This window comes from Taudactylus pleione, unplaced genomic scaffold (assembly GCF_031769625.1).
Source record: "Taudactylus pleione unplaced genomic scaffold, aTauple2 ptg000585l, whole genome shotgun sequence".
NCBI classification, from domain to species: Eukaryota; Metazoa; Chordata; class Amphibia; order Anura; family Myobatrachidae; genus Taudactylus; species Taudactylus pleione.
The window spans coordinates 1,873,628-1,894,693 of NW_028284987.1; the positions used below are offsets into that span (position 1 = coordinate 1,873,628).

At 44.2% G+C, this 21,066-nt stretch overlaps 1 protein-coding gene across 1 annotated transcript in view; it reads left to right on the plus strand.

The window, feature by feature from the left end:
• Positions 1–4,848: 4,848 nt before the first annotated feature.
• The window catches only part of PIGL (phosphatidylinositol glycan anchor biosynthesis class L), a 224,174-nt gene continuing 207,956 nt past the window's right edge, over positions 4,849–21,066 (plus strand). Inside the window, exons 1-2 of the mRNA XM_088453651.1 lie at positions 4,849–5,145; positions 13,921–14,020. Coding sequence (XP_088309777.1) covers positions 4,917–5,145; positions 13,921–14,020 — 329 coding nt within the window. The 5' untranslated portion in view covers positions 4,849–4,916. The remainder of the gene's footprint in view (positions 5,146–13,920; positions 14,021–21,066) is intronic.

A 21,066-nucleotide genomic window follows, 5' to 3' on the forward strand; every position in this document is an offset into this window, starting at 1 on the left:
ATAAGCGGACTTCAGGCAGATCTCCACCTTGCGGTCCGTGGCATCCTTAGGGGAGGACATGGAAGGCATTGGCAATGTGGCACTACGGACAAGACGTGTCACATGAGAATCCACCTGTGGAGCGGATTCCCACTTAGCAAAATAATTATCCGCGAACGGATAAGCCACTGCCAGGCGCCTCTGCGGCTGGTATCGCTTGCCAGGCTGTTTCCACGCCTCCTCTAAATGGTCCATTAACTGACCCGAAAGAGGAAAGACTGTGGCGTCACCCTTCACATCCTTAAAAAAGGCATACTTGGATTTAGCAGCTGGGGGAACTTCGTCCTCAATCACCAAGGCTGTGCGGACTGCCCGGATAAGTCCAGGAATATATACCTTGGACCTAGCGTCAGCGTCCTTAGTATGGAGAGGTTCCTGATCGTAAGGATCCAGAATCTCCCCATCATCAGACGTCCCTTCATCATCCTCATAAGGAGCCGACAGAGACGCCACCGGCCGTTTATGTGGCCGCATCACAGTCTCCCCCTGCAACACATCCGACAAGTGCTGTACAGAACTCGTCAGGGAGTTAACCCACGCCGGCTCCTGAGAAACCGGGAGAGGGGAAATAGGGAGACTGCGGGGTACCACCAATTGTCTTGGGAAACCCTGCATGGGTGACGACACCACTGACTGCTGGGACAAACCCATCTGTGTAAACGTGGGCTGCGGAGCTAACTGGCCCACTAAGGTTGTAAGCGCCTGAGCGAAACAAGCCCAGGGCGGCTACTGTACCGGTGCTGTAACCGTAATAGGCCGCGCCATCGACAAACACGGCCGGCAGAGACCCTCCGCGCTACCCTCCCCCTCCGCTAAAGGTACTTTACAGGTAGCACACTGTAGCCGGAGAGGAAAATCACTTTCAGACATGATGGTACTAAGTATGTGACCCCTCTCACCAATTGTATTTTAAAGAGGTGAGAGACCACCCTGCAGCACCGCACCGCAAGGGCTTAGCAGAAAGAACATGGACAGTAATAAAGCTGACAGTCAGCATAGAAGATACAGGCAGCAGCGCTAGCACAGTCACATACAATGCAAAGAAAATCAATTCCTGCACTAACCAGCGCTGATCACTCAACTATGCAGACACAGGGTCTGGTAGGACACAGCGCTGCATACACAGACCTGACCACAAGCGGAGGAGAGGTATGCGGGGGGACCCAGACCAAGAGGCTTCCTTCCAGGCATCCAGCAGCGTTCACCATGCGTTCAGGAAGATGGCCGCCGAGGAGCAGAGAGGAGGCTGGCCTGGGGGAGGAGCGCTGCCACAGGGCCAGTCGGCAGTGTGCAGAGAGGGCTGTGTGCAGCGGGGGAGGCGCCGGCTGTGAGACAGGGAAGTCGCGCTCCCCTGGCATGCATTTAACCCCTGGGACGCCGCAGCGCTACCGCTCTGCTGCGGTCCGCTGTCCCAGGGGGTAGTGGAAGCGCAGGTTCTTACCTGGCTCCACGCTGCAGCCAGTCCCCAGGGAGCCCCCTGCCTGGGGACTCTGGACCATGTAACAGCGGGGACCCACCGCGTGACCCCGCTGCTTACCTTGCTGTCCCCCTTGAATCCGGCAATGGTCTGGAACATCTGGGGTCACCGCTAGCTGTGACCAAAATGCTCACCAGCATCCCCGGATCGGTACCGGCGTTCTGTTACCGGCGGGGGTGTAGGGAAGACAGCATGGACGTCAGGACTGACTGTCCATGCTGTACAACCAGATGTGCAGCCACAGCTGCATGCAGAAAAGCTTCAGGGGCTCTTCTTAGCCCCCACTCCAACAGGTGCACACGACTCCGGCCGGGCACCAAACTAAACTGAGGTGCCTTGGCTTGGGGGCGGGGTATAGGAGGGGGACCCTAGTGCATACTGGGAGGCTGAAAGCTTAACTCTATGGTGCCCGATGACTGACGTCACACCTATACCCCAAGGTATCCTGTGGATACCCTATGGACCCTGAAGTAGAAAATAACATTTTTAAACAATCTGTGTCCTTGTTTTATATAAATATTTATTTTACAGGGGTGCTATAGGTACCAACGAGCCCTTAATGCCCCACTTGCTGGTACTTTTGGTTCCAACATGCGGGAGAGACTTGCTGGGGCCAGTAGTGTTTCTGCAAGACAATATTTTATTTTGCACTACACATTACATAATCAAGCCAGCACCCACCGGTCAGGGGTACCGGGGATATTAGCCTGGGGTGCCCTGAAGAGGGCCACCTCTTTATTGGAAGGGGGCTCCCCAGCCTTGGCTGACTAGTGGTCATGGGTGATGCTTCGGCTGGGGGGCCCAGTGAAAGGTCTCCCCTGGCTGTGACATCACCCCCCCACTAGAAAGGGTGCTGGTTCTGGTAAATACAGGGGGACCCTATGCATTTTTTCCCCCTGTAGTTCCAGAACCAGGACTGGATCAGAGCCCAGTGCTTTTTGCGCTGAATACGGGGGACTCCTACGTCATTTGTCCCCTGTATTTAGCACAACCAGTGTTGGCTTTCCAAAGCCCGCTGCTAAGTTGTTGTTTTTTTTTGGGGGGGGGGCGGCACTTTTGTTTTTACGCAGGTATTCTTTTTTTTTTTTTAAAACACAAGCATAGACGGGTCTCACTGATCCTGTCCGTGCTTCTGTTTATTTATACATAAATGCAGGTATAACAGATTTTTCAGATCTGAGTCTGCATCTGTCAGCTGCTACCTCCCCCGGGTCCTTCCGCATGCACCACCGCTGCTACCACCCCGGCCGCAGCTAACACCCGCTACCCCCCCCCCCGGGTCCTGGCTGCAGCTAACGACCGCTTTCTTTCCCCGAGCCCACCATTGCTATTGCCTGTACTGGCCAGCCATCTTGGTGCACCCAAGTGAAGCCAAAGTGAGTACACTTGCTGGCGGCTCCTACTGAGGCTGCGCAACAAGTTGACACTTCCTATCTCTACAATGGTGGATTCGTGAGGTAATAGTTTAAAAACTGTAACTTTCTCAATTACCTAAACCCCAAAAGCACCTACCCTTGTACAATAGCTACCTGATAAAACAAATCCCACAGCTTTAATTTGCCCCTTACCCTGAGTTATGCCTTCCCAAAAATCCCCCAGAGAACAGCAGAAAAGTAGTCCTAATTCAGTGTCAGAAAAAACTGACAGTTGGAACTTTAAATTAATAAATCCTCATTTTTTATGTTTTTGCCATGAAATTTGGCATGCAGCACTGAGCGACAGTTCTACCTGCCTGTGCCAAATTTCGGCTCGGCACTACCCATAGCTTTTGAGGTGTAGCCCCTTAAACACCATGCCCCCCCCCCTCCGGAGTTCTTTATGGGAGAATTACATTTTTTTTCGAGGGGACCCCTAAGTCGTTTGTCCCCTGTATTTTGGCAACCAGGACTGGCTCTGATTAGCCTGGTGTGATTGTGCTTAATACCCCGTCATTTGTCCCCTGTATTTTGGCAACCAGGACTAGCTCTGATTAGCCTGGTGTGGTTGTGCTTAATACCCCTACATCGTTTGTCCCCTGTATTTAGCACAACCAGCACTGGAGCTCCAAAGCCTGATGCTGGTTGTGCTGTGGGGGCACGTCATTTTTTTTTATATTACACATTAACTTCACATCAATACACACATCATTAGTTTAAAAGATCAAATTGAAAATGCTTTATTACTGCTGAATGATTGTTAATATCACTGTAATAATGTGAGTAAATTGCAGCGCCATTACTATAGTATTAGCGGACATGGGAGGGATTCAGACACATTGTCGTCATCATCATCATCAGTTATCTCCCTCTATACAGGCACCTATGCATCTCTGTTATGGTTAGCATACCCTTAAGGTGTGTATCCACTACACGAGAGTGGAATGACTGTGCGATTACACAGGGGCGTTTCTAGAGAGGAGGGGGCCCGCTTGCAGTCTCCGACACGGGCCCCCTCCTCTCCGCCCGACCCTGAGCTGTGCGTGGCCAGTGCCGGAGTTGTAGACTCTGGGCACTAGAGTGTGCCCAGAATCTATAGTGTATGCACAGGTCACCGGGAAAATGGCCGCAGCAGCCATTTTCCCTGTGCTGCGCATGCGCGGACGGGAAAATGGCCACCGCGGCCATTTTCCAGTCGTTTTACAGCGCCGGACGCCCGTGCCGACGTGGGACTCAGAAGAGGTAAGTAATAATATGGGTGCAGGGTGTGCTGTGCGGGGCCCGTGTTCTCCGCACACCCTGCACCCTTTATTAATACGCCCCTGCGATTACATCATTGTAATCATGCAATCGTTCTCCATCCTGTGCAGTGGATAATGTGCCTCCAGTGATATTAAAATTTATACATTGTTTAATAAAATTGTGCTGAATAAGTTATAAATAGATGTTCTTGACCTAATTTAGTCTTAAAAAAAAGACAATTTCTGAGCGGTTTTTTTTTTTTTTTTTTACATATTAGTCAGCTAAGTGGTTTAAACCAATGGCGGTAATTAAATGCTATGTGTGATTGCATGCTCCGAAGTCCCAGCGACTCATCCCCTGCATCGCACTTACCTTTAATTAATTCACTCCCATAGAATGGGCTAAATAAATGACATCTAAAATCTGGTTTTATTTGATCTTTAGACATTTTAGTACATCTACCACTAGTCAGTGGTATTGCTTATTGTGGAAGTTATACCTGCAGAATGTACATAGTACTCGCATCACGTTATAGCAAAGTATAGTATACAGGTAAACAAATGCCAGTGACAGCACTGTGTGGTGCATATAATGTAATTACTCCAGGCTTAGCTATGACGAACAGAGGATAAAGCTAAGCGCATGCGCGTCGACTGACGTGTCTGCAAACTGAAGATGTGGAACCCTGTTCTGCATGATCTTGCTATTGCCGGAATGTGTTGGCCAGAGCACCCAGTTCCGTCATGCTGGTTGTAGTGGTGGTGGCGACGGCGGCGCTGTCGCTGCTATGGTATGTCTGCAGCCGTTGCATGGACGTTGTGTCTGACCGGGCGGCGGAGAGTGTGCTGCCGGGTGTACGGGCTCCGCTGCTGCTCATTGCTCACCCGGATGATGAGTGCATGTTCTTTGCTCCTACTGTGATCGGACTGCTGCGGGAACAGTGCCACCTGTCTGTGCTCTGCTGCTCTACAGGTAGGCACACGGGCCGGCATCTGGCGCAGGAGCACTGTATGGTGCCACCACACCGTGCTCTGCTGCTTCCTGGGGGACACTCCTCGTCCCTTACTCTACAGCAGAGGTTCCCAAACTTGGTCCTCAAGGCACACAACAAGTCCAGGTTTTAAGGATATTCATGCTTCACCACAGGTGACTTAATTTGTGCCTTGGTCCATTTGATTTAACCACCTGTGCTCAACCTTGGATTTCTCTTAAACCTGAACTGTCGGGGTGCCTTGAGGACCGTGTTTGGGAACCTCTGGTCAACAGTCTCCTCCCCAACACTACTACATTTATATGGCTTACCATACTATCTTTAAAAATAATAATAAAAAATATATATATTTGCAGATGGGTGTTTTGGGAGCAAATATATCTACTTCTTATGATATTAAAATATAACTAGTTGAAGTCTAAGGGGTCAGTCCAAATCCACGTGATGTACTCGGGCCAATGGGTGCACTTGACGGCAGCCCGCATTCACATAAAAGTGCTCGCAGCTCCATAGGGCTCCGTGCAAAATTATGCGAATTCAGGCTCAGAACTGGTCGCGTGGGGTGCAAGATGTGGTGCCATTACGAGCGTTTTGATGTTGTTGCAATGGCAAGTCGCATCCTTCACATGGAATTAGATTGACTCCCAAATATTTAGCTAGTCATGTCCATCGTCCTAACTAATCCCTCTGCAGCAAGTTATAATGATCTGTGGAAGTTGTTTCTGTATACTACTTATGCATTACCTGCCCCGTCCATGCACATAACCATTTATACCCCTTTTACACCGGAGCTAAAACCCAGGTTATTGCAGGGTTAACCCGGGCAGCTTCTTGATGACCTGCAGTGCTCTGCTAGCCGGCCGATTGGTCCGGCTTCAGTGGCGCTTGGAGATGACGTCATCTCCAAGCGTCCACTTTCACGCCGGAAAAGTCGGGTCTATGCAGACCCGACTGCGGTGTGAGCGGCGCTGACTCGGGAATATCCCAAGTTGGCGCCGGCTAAATTCCAAGTCTGATCCGGATAGGAACCCTGTTCCAACTCCGGGTCTGACCCGGAATTTTGATGGAATTGGAGATGACGTCATCTCCAAGCACCACTGAAGCCGGACCAATCGGCCGGCTAGCAGCGCACTCCAGGTCTTCGTGACCCGGAGTGCGCTGTTCCCATAGCAGGGTTTCACGGGCTACGCCCGTGTTAAACCCTGCTAGTTACCTGGGTTGGATTGCCGGGTCACTCGACCCGGCGATCCAACCCTCTGCCCTTTTACACCAGGGAGCTGCCCGAGTTAACCCTTCAAAAACCCGGGTTTTAGCTTCGGTGTAAAAGGGGTATTATTTTATGTGACTTTTGATCATTATTCTGGCTGCTTCCAAACTGCATGTTTTAAATTGTACTGTTTTGAAGCGGTCATCACAAATTTTTTATTTTATTTTTGTCAAATTGGTATACAAACTGGGGTGTTTATGATGTGGTTTGCACAACCATGCATCAATCTGCTTGGCATGTTTTATTTTATTTTTTAGTCCTTGTTCTAATAGGCAATATATTTCAAACTACTTGCTCGTTGAGTTAAGGTGCCTACACAGTAGACTATGTGCATGCGATATCGTGAGCGACTTCCCTTGAACTCTCCCCTGCACTCCAGGATACGATATGGTGTTTAAGTGTCCAATCTGACCAATGATCTATTGTGCATCCTTAACGATTTCCAGTGCGTCGTGTACGAGATTGGCAGATCTTGCCTGCTGTAGGCAATATCTGAAAATGCGATGTACGACCTGCGGTTACATGCATCGGCATCGTGAATGGACACTCACGATTTGGACATATTTTACAGGATTTGACGTTCCGATGCTTCGAAATCAGGGGAATTGGGTCATATATCGTCTAGTGTGTACGCACCTTAACCTTCTGTATCTAAAGTATGTAAAAAATAACGCCTAAGTAAAACCTCCCTACACTTTAATTATGTATTAAAATCTGAAATTAAACTAAAATAAGATTTCTAAGCGGCTTGTTTTTTTTTTGTTATGTATAGTGCAGTTTCTTCTTTTTTGATGCTCAGTTAAAAATAAAAAAACTGAAAAAAAAATAAAAATGAAAGCGGTTTACAGTCTTGTATGCTAATCTAAATTATCCACAGTGACTATGAAGGGGTATTTATCAAAGCTGGTAGTGAGATAAAATTAAAAAAATTTAAATTACCAACCAATCAGCTCATAACTATCATTTTTTAAGCAAAGCCTGCAAAATGTAAATTGAAAGTTGATTGGTTAGTACTTTATCTCTCACAACTTTATCGCTCTCCCAGCTTTGATAAATACCCCCCTATGAGAGTCAAACATACGTATGTTCTACTTCTTGGTATCTTGCCCGGGATATATTGTGGAAACTCATTCAGTTTGGACTGAATATTTACGGATTTAAGGGCATATGTATAGAGCTGATTTTTACATAAAATTTTGCAGAAACTGCAGTTTCTGAATTACTTTATGTATTGTTGCTATGTACTAATAGCACAATGCAGAAGATCTCACAGAAATCTTCGGCAAAGTGCTAATTAGCACTTCAGATCGCAGTCCCCATTATTGTCAATGGGACTAAGATCTAACCCCTATGTACTAAGCTCCAAAAAGCAAAGCTTTTCGGAGTTTAGGCCCGGTAGTTTACACCTTCAGATGGTGTAATCTACTGTAAACCTATGGAGGCTCCAAGTGCAGCAGAGAGATTTTTCGATCTCCCTCTCGCAGCCCCTGGCCGGCTCCAGAAGCTGACACTGTGCACATGCGCAGTGTCCGTTTTCCCTGGGGGAAGTCTTTCACTTCTGTGAAAGATTTTTCCCTAAATGCCAGGGATATAACTTGCAGGGACAGTGGTTACAGCAACTGCTGTCCCTGTGAGATCCCCGTTGTACATAGCGGGGATATATTTATTAAAAATGAAAATATCCCCTGCGAGTTAGGTAGATAATAATCACAGCAGTGCTGCGATTATTAGTACATAGGCCCCCTTAATACCCAGCAAACTCACTAGTGTTTCCAGCACTTTGTGGCCATTTTTGAAAGATCACTAGAAAATGGCTCTAGCCCAGTGTTTCCCAAACTGTGCGCCGCGGCACCCTGGGGTGCCTCGGGACACTTGCAGGGGTGCCTTTGGTTGGTGGTCCAGCACCAAATCAAATTATTTATGGTCAATGTAATATAAATATGTGGACAAATAAGCGCAAACCTGTCCACCACCACATAACTGAGCGTAAGGATGATAGATAAGTACAATTTACTTCATTTTACTACATTTTTTCTGAATTTCTCAATAACAAACATTCGGCTTAGGGGTGCAATGTAAACAATGCTGATACACTGGGGTGCCGTGATTCAAAAAAGTTTGGGAACCACTGCTCTAGCTGGAGAGACTTCTCAAACTATGAGCATTATGAGCTATCTGTCCTGGCAGAACTTAATAAAGATCCACATTAAGCATACATATGTATAAATTTGTAACGAATACTCAATTAAGGGCCCAATTAACATTACATTTTATTGCCTGCATACATTTAATTATTTTAAAATTTTATTGCTCCCAATAATAAAATCATTAATTATGACCAATATATTTATTAGACAGTTATTAATGCATGCAAGTTGTTTGAAAATGGTGAATTTGACTCTATTACATACTGCGGTTTGAACTCACCAGTAATTCGCCATTTTTTTTAAATCGGAGGCTAATACATTTTCCCCTCTGTTCCCTTCTATTGGTTAAAAGTAAGGTACTTATGGGGGCAATGTTAGCCTTTCAATCAAGCTCAGTATATTATAGGGCATTACAGTTCAGCATGTTATGTCGGACATATATATTTAGACAGGGCAGTCGCAAAAAAGAAATGCCAAATTGTCGATTCAAATGCAGATGATGTAAGTGTGCGCATATACCTCATTTATGGTGGCCCCGAGATAGTAGAGTTTTGTATGCTGCCCTATGGGACTGCAAATGGAGATCCGATTGTTGCAGCATTCCGTTACACCGGCACATTGCGGGTTTGGGTGTGCTATATTTTGTCGCCAATCAGAATGTTTTGTTTCATTAGGTTGACATTGGAATGTTGACATGGTCATAGGGGGACTTCAATTAATGGGCGCCCAACTAAGCAATTTGTTCCAGGTGCCCATTAATTATCACGATTGTCGTGCTCAAAAGTACTGGCTTTAGCTGCGTACAGCGACTAAACCTGCATAAAGTCCTGCCCGTGATGTAAAAAGTGCCATTTTGGCTCCCAAATGGGATACTTAACACTTTTCTGCTTGCCACCTTGGGAGGCTGTGAGCAGAAATGTCGTCGCCGGCAGTACTCGCGTCCGAACAATTGAATTGCTGCTGGCAGGTGGCTACTAGTGACGGGTGCCCAAACAACAATAGAATTGCCCCCTTTATGTCAACATGGTCATAATGTTGACATTAACCATGTTGACATTCAGTATGTAGACATGGATGTAATGTCGACATTGTCTTTTTAGTGTAATTCTATCCCTAACGGTAAGCCTAGTGGATATGTTGACATTATGACAGTCAACATTCTGTCAATGTTGACATTTTGTAGATGTTGACATTTATGATGTTGTAATTTTAAACATGGTGAATGTTGACGTGCTATAGACTTTATAATTGGAGACATAGTGACTGCAAATCGCCGGCTTCACCCACAATTGAATAGAACAGAGGAATAAAAACGCTTCAATTTTCAGTATTCTTGGAATGTGTAATATCTATGAGGAACTGATTCATGAGGCCTGACTTATCTTCCTTAACCATGGAAATTTGGCAGACAGGGTGAATGACTGGATCTTAATGTACATGGGTAGCAAGCAAAGGCTGCCCAGGATCACACCTTTAGCTGCAATATTAGTTCTTAACAGTTGTGGTGGACATGAGACCACCATGCCAAGCGCATTGCTCTATGTAATATGCACAGAAATGTATGTTTTAAATACAAATTTGTATGGTTGGGGAAGAAATCCTGGCGGCTGAATAACCATCGGGTGAAATACCGACGCCGGAAGCCCGAACAAGAAGAATCCCGACGGAGCAGGTAAGTCAGCTAACCCTACCCTTCTCCCCCCCTAACCCTCCCATGATGGTGCCTAACCCAAAAATTCCCGGGGTGCTGTCTATCCCTAAGTCCCCCCGGGGGTGCCTAAACTTAACCCCCCCCGTCCCCTCACCCTAAACCTAACCCTCCTGGGGGGTACCTAACCCTAACCCCCATCTCCACAGCCTAACCCTCCCCGGGGGTGTCTAAACCTAACCCTCCCCCCGTGGCTAAGAGCTAACAGTAGCCAGCTTACCTGTGTTAGGGAAGCCGTCTGTCGGGATTCTGTCGTCGGACTAAAGATAGGCGTCAGGATTTAGACGCCTATCTTTAGTCACAAATCGGGATTAGACGTCGGGATTTCGTCAGACGGCTTCTTGCCGTCAATATTTTGACTACATCCCGTTTGTATTGCTGAGAATGGGCCGTGTAATGCATTATTGTATTACTGAACATGACAATTGCTGTACTCAGTGCGCTTAATTGAATCCCATGTGTAGTATTTATATCTCACCATGCTTGTCCACTGCACTAGGCATATCCATTTGCTATATACCACAGAATAAATGTTTCATCACAATTTACATTTAAGTGTAAAGCATAAGTAAACCTCCCCCATATGTTAATGATTTTTTTTTTTTTCTTTCAATTTTTTTTTGACTGTTTGTTGTTTATATCACAGGTTCTCAAACTCGATCCTCAGGACCCCCAACAGTGTATGTTTTACAGGTCTCCTCACAGAGTCGCAAGTGAAATAATTAGCTCCACCTGTGGATCTTTTAAAATGTGTCAGTGAGTGATGAATACACCTGTGCACCTGCTAGAAGACATGGAAAATATGACCTGCGAGGGGTCCTGAGGACCGAGTTTGAGAACCACTGGTATATATAATATAGTTATAGCTGAATTATTGAAGCTTACACATTTATAGACATACGCAATATTTACTGGTATAGGACATTTTTCAGACCATAATTATAATTATTTCAGTATAATGTCATTCACGGATATAAACTTTTTCTGAATATATATATATATATATATATATATATATATACATAAACATTTTTTTGTATGTGTCTTTACATACTGTAGACTATTTAATGATGCTAGCAAACCTGCTAGTAGAGCTAATCAGTTTTAATGTTTGCTATCTCTTGCTGGGAAATCTTTTTATGTAATAGATGGATAACCTCATACTCTTTAGGTGTCGCATTGACAGCCTTCTATAATTCAAGAGGGATGTATGATACCATTAATCTAAGTAAGGCATTAAAACAATGCATTTAATCAAATTAAAGCTGGGTACACACTAGACAAAATTTTTGACTATTTGCCCGATTCCGACGGATCGGAATGACAAATTATTCAATTTGTCAAGTGTGTACGTACTATGCGCGCTCCTGTGGAGTCATCCATCGCATCTCCAGGTCGCCCCTCTTTGCAGCTCAAACTGACAATCGCATTAACGATTTTGTACGCACTGCCGGATGACCAGGAGATATATTATATCTTAACGATCTAACAACGCATCTGGAATATTGCACAGTGTGTACACACTATATTGTTTTTCTGGGAGTTCAAGGGAAATCGGGATGCATTGTTAGCACATTGTCGAATGTGCGCCCAGCTTTAGACACCTATCTGTAATAGCATATCGGCATGCATTTTAATGTAAGGTAAGTGTTACAAACTACAGTATAACAAAGAAATCTGACCATAAAGCAAGAAGGAGCTGGGGACCGCAGGTTAAGTCTTGGGGGCTTCTTAAGGTGCCCACACACATAGCGACTTTTCATCCAATTTGGCCGATCTCGACGAATCGTGACGACAGATCATGTAAAAAATGGCCAAATCGTGAGTTTCTACTCTTGATCAAGATGCCGATGCTCTTCCCCGCTCGTTGTACCTCGCATCTTCAGATCTGCCGTGCTGTAGGGCAGATTAGCCAATCTGGGATACAATGCATTGGCTGCAAGATAGATCTTAAGTCAGATTGGACATTTTTAACTCCAAATCGTGACCACGACTGCCTGGGGAGAGTTCAGGGGAAATCGTGTACATTGGCTGATTGGGAGCCTGTTGCCGTTTGTGGCCTAATGGTACAGGATATATGTAACAGGCAGTCTGCACAACACTGGCATTATGTCTAGCTTATACATCACCCTCTGCTAGGCATAAAAAAAAACATGTTTAGGTTAGTATATTAACATGTTTGTGATACACAGGAATGAGATAGCTGCTGAATAGGATAATATTTATTTATAATTTAGAGGATGCAGATGTTCATACCTTAGGGCAGATTCAATTAAATGTGACCTGCCCCTGGTACCTCACACTGATCTCATAAGCGAAATTACGGTAACTGATTTATGCTCACACCTCCATAGGCTGTGAGCAGAAATGTAGTAAGAGACCCATCTCGTGTCAGCTTTCAGGTAATTGATTCGGTACCCTAGAAAGAAGATGACAGTGCACTCCGTAAATTACTTGCAAATTTACAAGTGACAGTAGTGATAGGTACATGTAGCGTTTCAAAGCTTGATAAAAGGGAATTATGCTGAAAAGCTGCCTTATTTTGAACAATTATGTTTGTTAAATGAGTGTGCAGTTGTCAGCATCATATGGGACGTTGAGGACCCTCTAGATTGCAGCTTGTTTGGTCTCTGTCCCCTGCAGGTTTTCAGGCTTGTGAGACACAGTGGTGGAGCCCTGGGTGAGGGTGCATCTATGGAAACTATTTTCCCTGGTTGGTAGTGCATACATCTAGTCAATTATCTCAAAATATCACCTAGCTCAACCCTTCTACTTCAGCCATGATCTGCATCTCTCATCCACATGCATTACCGACTCCCATTCATGGTCAAAGGATTTTTTTCGGGCTGCAGCTACTCTGTGGAATGCCCTCACTTGCACAACAAGTCTTTAATCTTGTCGCCTAACCTTCAAGCATTCCCTGAAAACTCACCTCTTCAGGCTGATCATCAAATTCCATAACCACCCACTTAACCTCCATAGACCATTCTATCTACTAGCGCCTCTTTATACAGTCAACACACCTTTTACATATGTCCTTTCTATTCTCACACAGCCTGCTAACCCCAGGCCAACATTGCTGTGTGACTGGTTCATGCAGGCCACCAAGAACCCCTGCAATCTGGCTGGACCATTTGCAACATGTAGCCATTGTCCTCGTGTATCAAATTCATATTTCCCTATAGATTGTAAGTTTGTGACCAGCGCCCTCTTACCTCTTTGTGTGTCTGTTATTACCCAGTCCAGTCTATAAGCCTGCAATGTGTTTTTCCCAGTTGTAAAGCACAATGGAATATGCTGGCGTTGTATTAATAGCTGTTAAATATAATACTTATTGAAAGTGCAAGTTTGCTGTAACCAATAGCAACCAATCAGCCTTTTGATTTAATTATGTTTGCTGCTATTTAAATTAGTGAAAGCAAATGTACAGTTACTATGGATTATTTGTATATTTACATATTTGCATATTGTGACTAACCTATACAGTATATTTGTAGTTTGTCTCAGACTATTGCATGGTAAGTGTGTTACAAATTATCTGTATCAGCTGAAATGTAGTAATAAAAAAAGTATGCTGGAGAGAAAAAGAAAAGCAATAGAAAAACACTGGGGTTAATATATTTGTTATTCTTAGGAAATTACTACAATCAAGGGGAGATTCGTAGGAGAGAGTTGATTCAGAGCTGTGCTGTGTTAGGTGTCCCTCCCTCCAATGTTACGCTTATTGACCACAGGTAACTTATATGATCTGTAAGATTTATGTCCAACTGCAACTCAGCAGTTAGTAGTATTATGGTGCATACACACGATCAGATTTTTCCTTCAGATATGAACGATAACGATTTAAAAATCGTTCAGTCGTTCATATCTGAAGGAAAATCGTTCATATCTGACATGCCTGAACGATGGACGATCAACGATGCGCGTTCCCGATGGTCAGATAACGATTTCTGACATCTGATGGGTTTGCAGTCAGACTTGGACGATTCCATTCATTTTAATGCAGTCAAAAATCGTTCAATCGTTCAAATCGTTCAAAACTTTGGTAAAATCGTTCAAATCGTTCAATCGTTCAGTCGTTCATCTGACAAATCTGACAAATCTGACCGTGTGTATGCTCCATTAGTCACATTACCCAATACTTTAATGAAGTGTTATATGCATGAGATGGAATAGTGTTTGGACAGTCTTATTAATGTGTGTTTGCTATGTATAATACAATTGAATGCAGACACATATTCAAAACTACAAATTAAATTAAATAAAAAACACACTTTGTTTTTCCCTTTAAAAATAGTGGGCATATTCTTTACTGCCATGGTCTGAATGCAAATTTTGTATGAAGTAATGTGTATGCATTGCCGCATCTTCATATAATATAGCAGCAACACCAATGATTTATGTACGTCTTCTTAGTGGGAGCAATCAGAAGCAGCTGTAGCCAATTGTCATCAGTATCTGTGTGTATTTTGCATTAGGTTTTTAGCACCTGCACCAGCAATGCCTCTGGACTGGCGTTTGCTCAGTTCGAATCTGGTCTTTTTTATATGAAAACACTTTTGCGGTAGCGGCATACACTTACCAGCCCCATCTTGCCAACGTAAGGAGTGGGAATCAAAAGATGCGACTGCAGATAGACAGAAGTGTAAGTCTTTTTTGTGCTCATGCATATTAAGGAAATGCACATTTTCTGCAAAAAAAGACACACAATTCCAAACCTAAATGTCCCTAAAACCCGACTTTTACCCGGCATTTGAGTGCCGGATCGTTTTGCCGTTCCCATCCTGACCCCCCTTTCACACAGAAAAGCTAATTAGTATTACTAGGTCAAGCATTTCTACCCGGTATAATATAAACAATGGAATGGTCCCAAAAGCACAAACTATACACCCAGGAATATTGGCCAATAGAACTGTAAATGTTCTTTCTGTGTGTCAAACCCACGGATTGTATCTCCTTCTTCATTGACTCTATTAGTAACCATCTCAGTAACTGGCTGAGGAGTATTCCCCTCAGACAGTTTCAGAGGATAAGGAGGAATTGTTTGGACATGTAGGTATATAATTCCCTGGCAATGAATTTACAACAACAATTTATTGCTAAAGGTTATAGTGAGGATCTTGTAAGTATGGCCATGCAACGAGGCCATATGTTGGATAGGAAAGCCTCCTTAGAAGGGACAAATATAATGCTGGGCATACACAGCCAGATAAAATGTCTGTCAGACCGACAGACATTTTATCTGGCCGGCTGCCAGCCGCAGATGTCGCCGGCATACACTGTGAGAGAAATCTCACAGTGTATAGTCCGACATCCGCGCTCCGTCCCCGGGGGAGGAGACATGTCCCTGTTCCTTCACAGGAAATGTCTGTCTGTCGGCCGCGCTGGGCATACACAGACCGATGCGGCCGACAGTTACCGGGTAAATATCGAATGGACGGGCATGCTGGACAATCCTGCATGCCCGACCGGGCAATATTTAACCCTCGGTCGCCCGCACACACGCTACAATTATTGGGGCGATCCGCCGATATCAGGCAGATCGCCCCGATAATTGTAGCGTGTATGGCCCGCATAAGGAAAAAAGAATGTGGGAATTCCAAAGTGGCCTTTATCACAAAATATCACAGCCAACATAAATATGTTGAAAATATAGACAAGAAAACATTGGGGCTATTTTTTTGTATATCGAAAGGCTAATAACATTAAGGATACAGTGATTAGTAGTACTGCGTCTATTCCTAGGTTTAAGAACCCGAACAAATCTAAGGTTTTTTTTTTAGGTGCAGTTCTTATATAGTGTGCCGATTATGTAAGAGCAAAGAGACTAACAGACTAATGTAACTTATGAAATCAATGAGTTCATAACGTGCCATAGTTGATACTGTGTTTATTTGCTGGAATGTATATGCAGGTCTCAGTATATTGGTAAAACATCCCATATGCTGAAGGAGAGACTTGGTGAACACGCTCGTAATATATAAAAAAAAAGGGTTAGAAATCACACAGTGTCTCTTTACATTTTAAACAAAAACATTTATGTAATATTACCAGTCTATCTGCTTTTTGTGGTATAAAATTAATACACCCAAGATGGACTGGACTGGAGTATACTGATTCAACTTGTTCTCATTTTAGCCTGAACACCTTTGTTATCCCGGGTTAAGCATTCTGGACCTCATTCAGAGCCGGTCGCACAGAGCGTGCGGTTGGTCTGAATGAGGGTAGGACCTCTTGAATTTTCAAGACGTCCTCCTTTGCGGTGGTAAGGCTGTGGGTTAACACCCACAGCCTTACGACCGCCTAAGGTGATGGTCGCGATGGTCAAGACCATCGCGACCATCGGGGCTTACGACGAGACCCTAGGGTAGGGTCTCCCTTGTCGTAAGCCCCGGAGAGCTTTCGGCTCTGTCTGAGCCGGAAGCTCTCCACTGACATCACTAATGATGTCAGTGGGGCCGCCCCCAAACGGTAGGCGTTCCCATGGGAACTCCCCCGTTTGGGCTGCCACCCCCCCGGCCCGCCTTCCAAACGGGGCGAGCTGTCAATCAACATCGACAGCTCGCCCCCTTTGGATCGCCGGCGCCGTCGTGCGCATGCTCTGTGGGGGGCCATCAACCCGGTCCGAGCGCATCGGCGCTAACGACCGGGTCTGAATGACCCCCTCTGGGCTCGTTAGTATTTTCAGCTTACCATTTTTTGTGATGTTTTTAATCTTGTGGTTGAATAAAAAAATTTTTTGTGATAAACCTAGAGGAATTTTTGGATTGGTGAATAAGGACGATATCCTTGGGTGTAATTATCCCTGAAGAAACCTTAATGTGAATGTCACAAGGAGTGCAGAGATGAGTCTGGCTCCATGAGGCGTATTTGTGAATGAGCAGTTGATGTGCCTGATTACATATAGGACGAAAGTATACAATAACCCTTTTAGTGAACGTCTGGTACTGCTTTCTGGTGAGTGTGATCCATGTCATAAGGGGAAAGCTGAACATGTAATGTAATTACCTGAAGTGGAAAGAGCAATACACGGTGGACACACAAGAAAGAACATTTACAGTCCTATTGGACAATATTCCTGGATGTATAGTTAGAGTTTGTGCTTTTGGGACTACTCCATTGTTTATATTGTATTGATAATTAGGGCACACGATACTAACTATTGTATTTATTTATTTCTACCCAGTAATTTGCTGATCAACACAGATATTTCTTCTGTGTGAAAGGGTCACCCCGAGTCAAAATTTCTGGGTCTCTGACCCTGGTTTATACCAGGGTCGAAGTACCTGGAATTTCTTGTAATATACACCAGCTGTTGCCCGCAGCTTCACCCCTTGCTTCTGCCAACATTTCTTTTATTTGAGGTGTTCTAGTTGTATTGCTTTGCATATGGGCCCTGTTGCAGGAGTTTCCCACGTGACCAGCAGCGCTATACAGACTGGTGGCATCCACCGCTCACTGTTTGTCCTGTGCACAGACTGCTACGTAGTCTGATTCAAGTTAACGCAAAGCACCTCTCCCACTACCCCTTACCGGCCACATCTATCTCTTACATTGATGATGTCAATAAATGTTATTTCTCAGCTGTAACTTGACGGATCAAGATGAAACAAAGTGCAGGTTATTTCTAGTAGTTTCCTCTACAAAATGATGCAGTGTTCATGAAAATCGGCTCAGTAGTTTTTGCACAAACTTAGAACAAACAGACAAACACAACCTTCTTATAATATTAGTTTATATGTATATATATATATATATATATATGTATATGTGGGTGTATATATATACATACATCTTCTTTTGGAGATTTATATAATCTGTAAAACCTTGCCTAGAGTGTGCACATTTGCTATGCCAATAACTTGACAAGATACTGATTAATTTTAGTGCAGGAGGTACATTTTCTTTGTTTTGTGCTTGAAATGAGACTATATTAATTGTAACTTGCTGCCAACATATAGCTTTATGTACTCTGTAAAAGAAAACTTGTGAAACTCACTGGGGTGTACAAAGAAGCTAAATAATTATACTCAATTTAACCAATGCCAATCAAAATGTATCCAGTTATAAAGGTATGAAGTTCCCTTGTTCATGAAAGGATTAGACACCTGCAATGGTGCTTTTTGTTTTCTGTGATTTTTTTTTTAGTGCAATGCTGGTTGTACATGGTAGTTTTGTGTTTTTTGTTTTTTTTAAAACAATGAAATAATCAAAATCAGTGGTACACAGAGTGGACGCTACTTTGAGTGACAGTGCCGTTTGTGGGTGGTAACGGGAAGGTGCTTGTGAACGGGGGAGTGGTGTTGCGAACGCAGGCGTGTCTGGGCGTCAAAACGGCGTTTTATGGGTTGTGCATAATTAGCATGGAAGCGTCATTGTACACGTCACTTGGTTGTAATTCAGCCTGCAGTGATCGCAGTGCTTGCGGTGGGGTAGGGTCGACTTCAAGCGCTGCGAACAGCTCCGATGGCTCTCTATGTTTCTGATTAATCATACACTTCCTGGAGATGACGTGTGCTAAGAAAGAAAAGTGGGCGTCTTTAGACCGGTGTGCGTTTGCTCTGCCATTTCTCTCTAAGACATAGAGAGCGTCCTTAAGCCTTGCCGTGCGATCGCGGATTTTGCATACCCTGCCCCTGATGGCAGCGAAAGTGCGCTGCTTTGCGTCCAGGTCTGAATCGCCCCCTCAGCCCTTAAGGCTTTTCCTAGTCAGTTTGCTACATATGAAAGCATAATCTCATACAGCGAGAATCTTGTGCTTTACAGATTTCACAAAATCTTTGTTAAGCTGGGACGCATCGTAAAGATTTTCTGTCCAACCATCCAACTAGTTGATTGGTTGGAATGAAAATCTGGTGAGGTATGAAAGCAAATGACAATCAGCAATTTGCTCCCAAACGCCGGAAAATGGACAAAAACTGTTGTTTGAAGAAATTGCTTAGATCAAACATTTAACAAACTTGTCTGACGATAATTTTAATCTGTTTTCTGGCATTTAGGAGCAAATTGCTGATCATCAGTTACTCCCATACGTTACCAGATTTTCATTCCAACCAATCAACTAGTTGGATGGTTGGACAGAAAATCTTTACGTGTGTATGCAGCTTTAGATGCATTACCCTTCGAATACCATACATTTAATTAACTAATCCTTTGCTATTGTAAAAACATTTCTTAGCACTTCCGACCCTTATATAGTCTGTTAAAAAAAAGATTAAGGAGGGACTTAATGCATATTTCTTTTCGGGTCTGAGTAGACCTGAAAAGGTACAAGCGATAAATAGCCTGTCATGGGGTGTAAACAGTGAGTTAACCCACAGACCTGGGAACTTTTTTTAGATTCTATGTGTCAACGCCCGATAACAGATAATTTATCGGCCGAGAAGAAAGGGCTGTAATTGAGCTACCACCTTTTTTTCACCCCGGATAAATTTCCGGGGCTAATTGAATTCCCTAAATCAGAAGAAAAAGAGAATATTGTCATCCAATGGTGCACTTAGAATACTGCATGAAATACAATGAAATTTAACTTCATAAATGCAAAACCTTGGTCAGTGAAATATTAAAAACATATAGAGCAATTAAGAAAGGTGTGTCAAAGTAGCAAATTTTAAGTATATTAATATTACTTATTATATTAGGGCAGCACAGACTGTGTAATGGTTAGCATTACTGCCTCACAGCACTGATGTCGTGGGTTCATTTCCCACTATGGCCCTAACTGTGTGGAGTTTGTATATTTTCCCTGTGCTAGCGTGGGTGTTACGATCCGGAGTGTGGAAACACACTATTTACCTGTGCTGTGTGTATCCTGGTTGGCATAGAGGAGACCCGGCTCGTGCGCTGTACTCCAGGCAGGCTTCTGTCTCCTGTCAGCATGCAGGCCGCACACCGGCCTTCCCTCCAGAGATGGGTCATGGGCGTGGCAATCTTGGACTCTCTCGCATGAGTCCAGTCATCCACTCAGAGCATGGTCCAGCCTTATAAATTCTCTCCTCGGACTGAACTCCTCTGCCAGTACAACATCGCTTCCACTTAAGTAACAGCTCCTGTGCTGTACTCCCTGCATTGCTATTCTAAACGGAGCAGTCCGTCCTAATCGATTATCTTCATCTTCAATCAACTCCACCATCGATTGTTGTAGTCCAGATTTGCCATTGGGAATTCTCATTTCTTCAGCTGCAGTCTGTATTTACCATCTGGAATTATCTCTGAGTTCGACCATTGGAGTTTGGTTAACATCATTGGGAAGTATCTCTCATACAACATCAATTCATATCAACACTGGTTCCTAACAAGCATCTTTAATAAACTTATCATGAATTCCTTTCAAGTTCCAACATCGTTTTTTACCGATCATCGTTAATAAAGTTATTAATTCCTATCAAGCATTTAACTCGCTTCTCATCAACCATCAATATCAAGTTCTACCATCGGTCACTATCCAGTGCCAACATAGTTTTTTACCGATTGTCTATGCTTATCCAGTGTATTCTTCTATGGACTTTTACTATTAATATCAAGTCATCTACTCTTGTGGACTATTATTATTGCCTAGTGGTTCCTTCATCGGTTCCTCCTGACATCAGTCATCACTTCTACTGTTCCTGTTCCTCTATGTGAAAGACCTGGGTCCAGCCACCCAGGTTTGTGCATTCCTCTTCAGTTACCCACGCCTGCTCCCAGTCAGATCTAACTGCAGGCGTGACAGTGGGTTTCTCCGGGTCCTCCGTTTTCCTCCCACACCGAAAATATACTGGTAGGTTAATTGGCTCCTAAC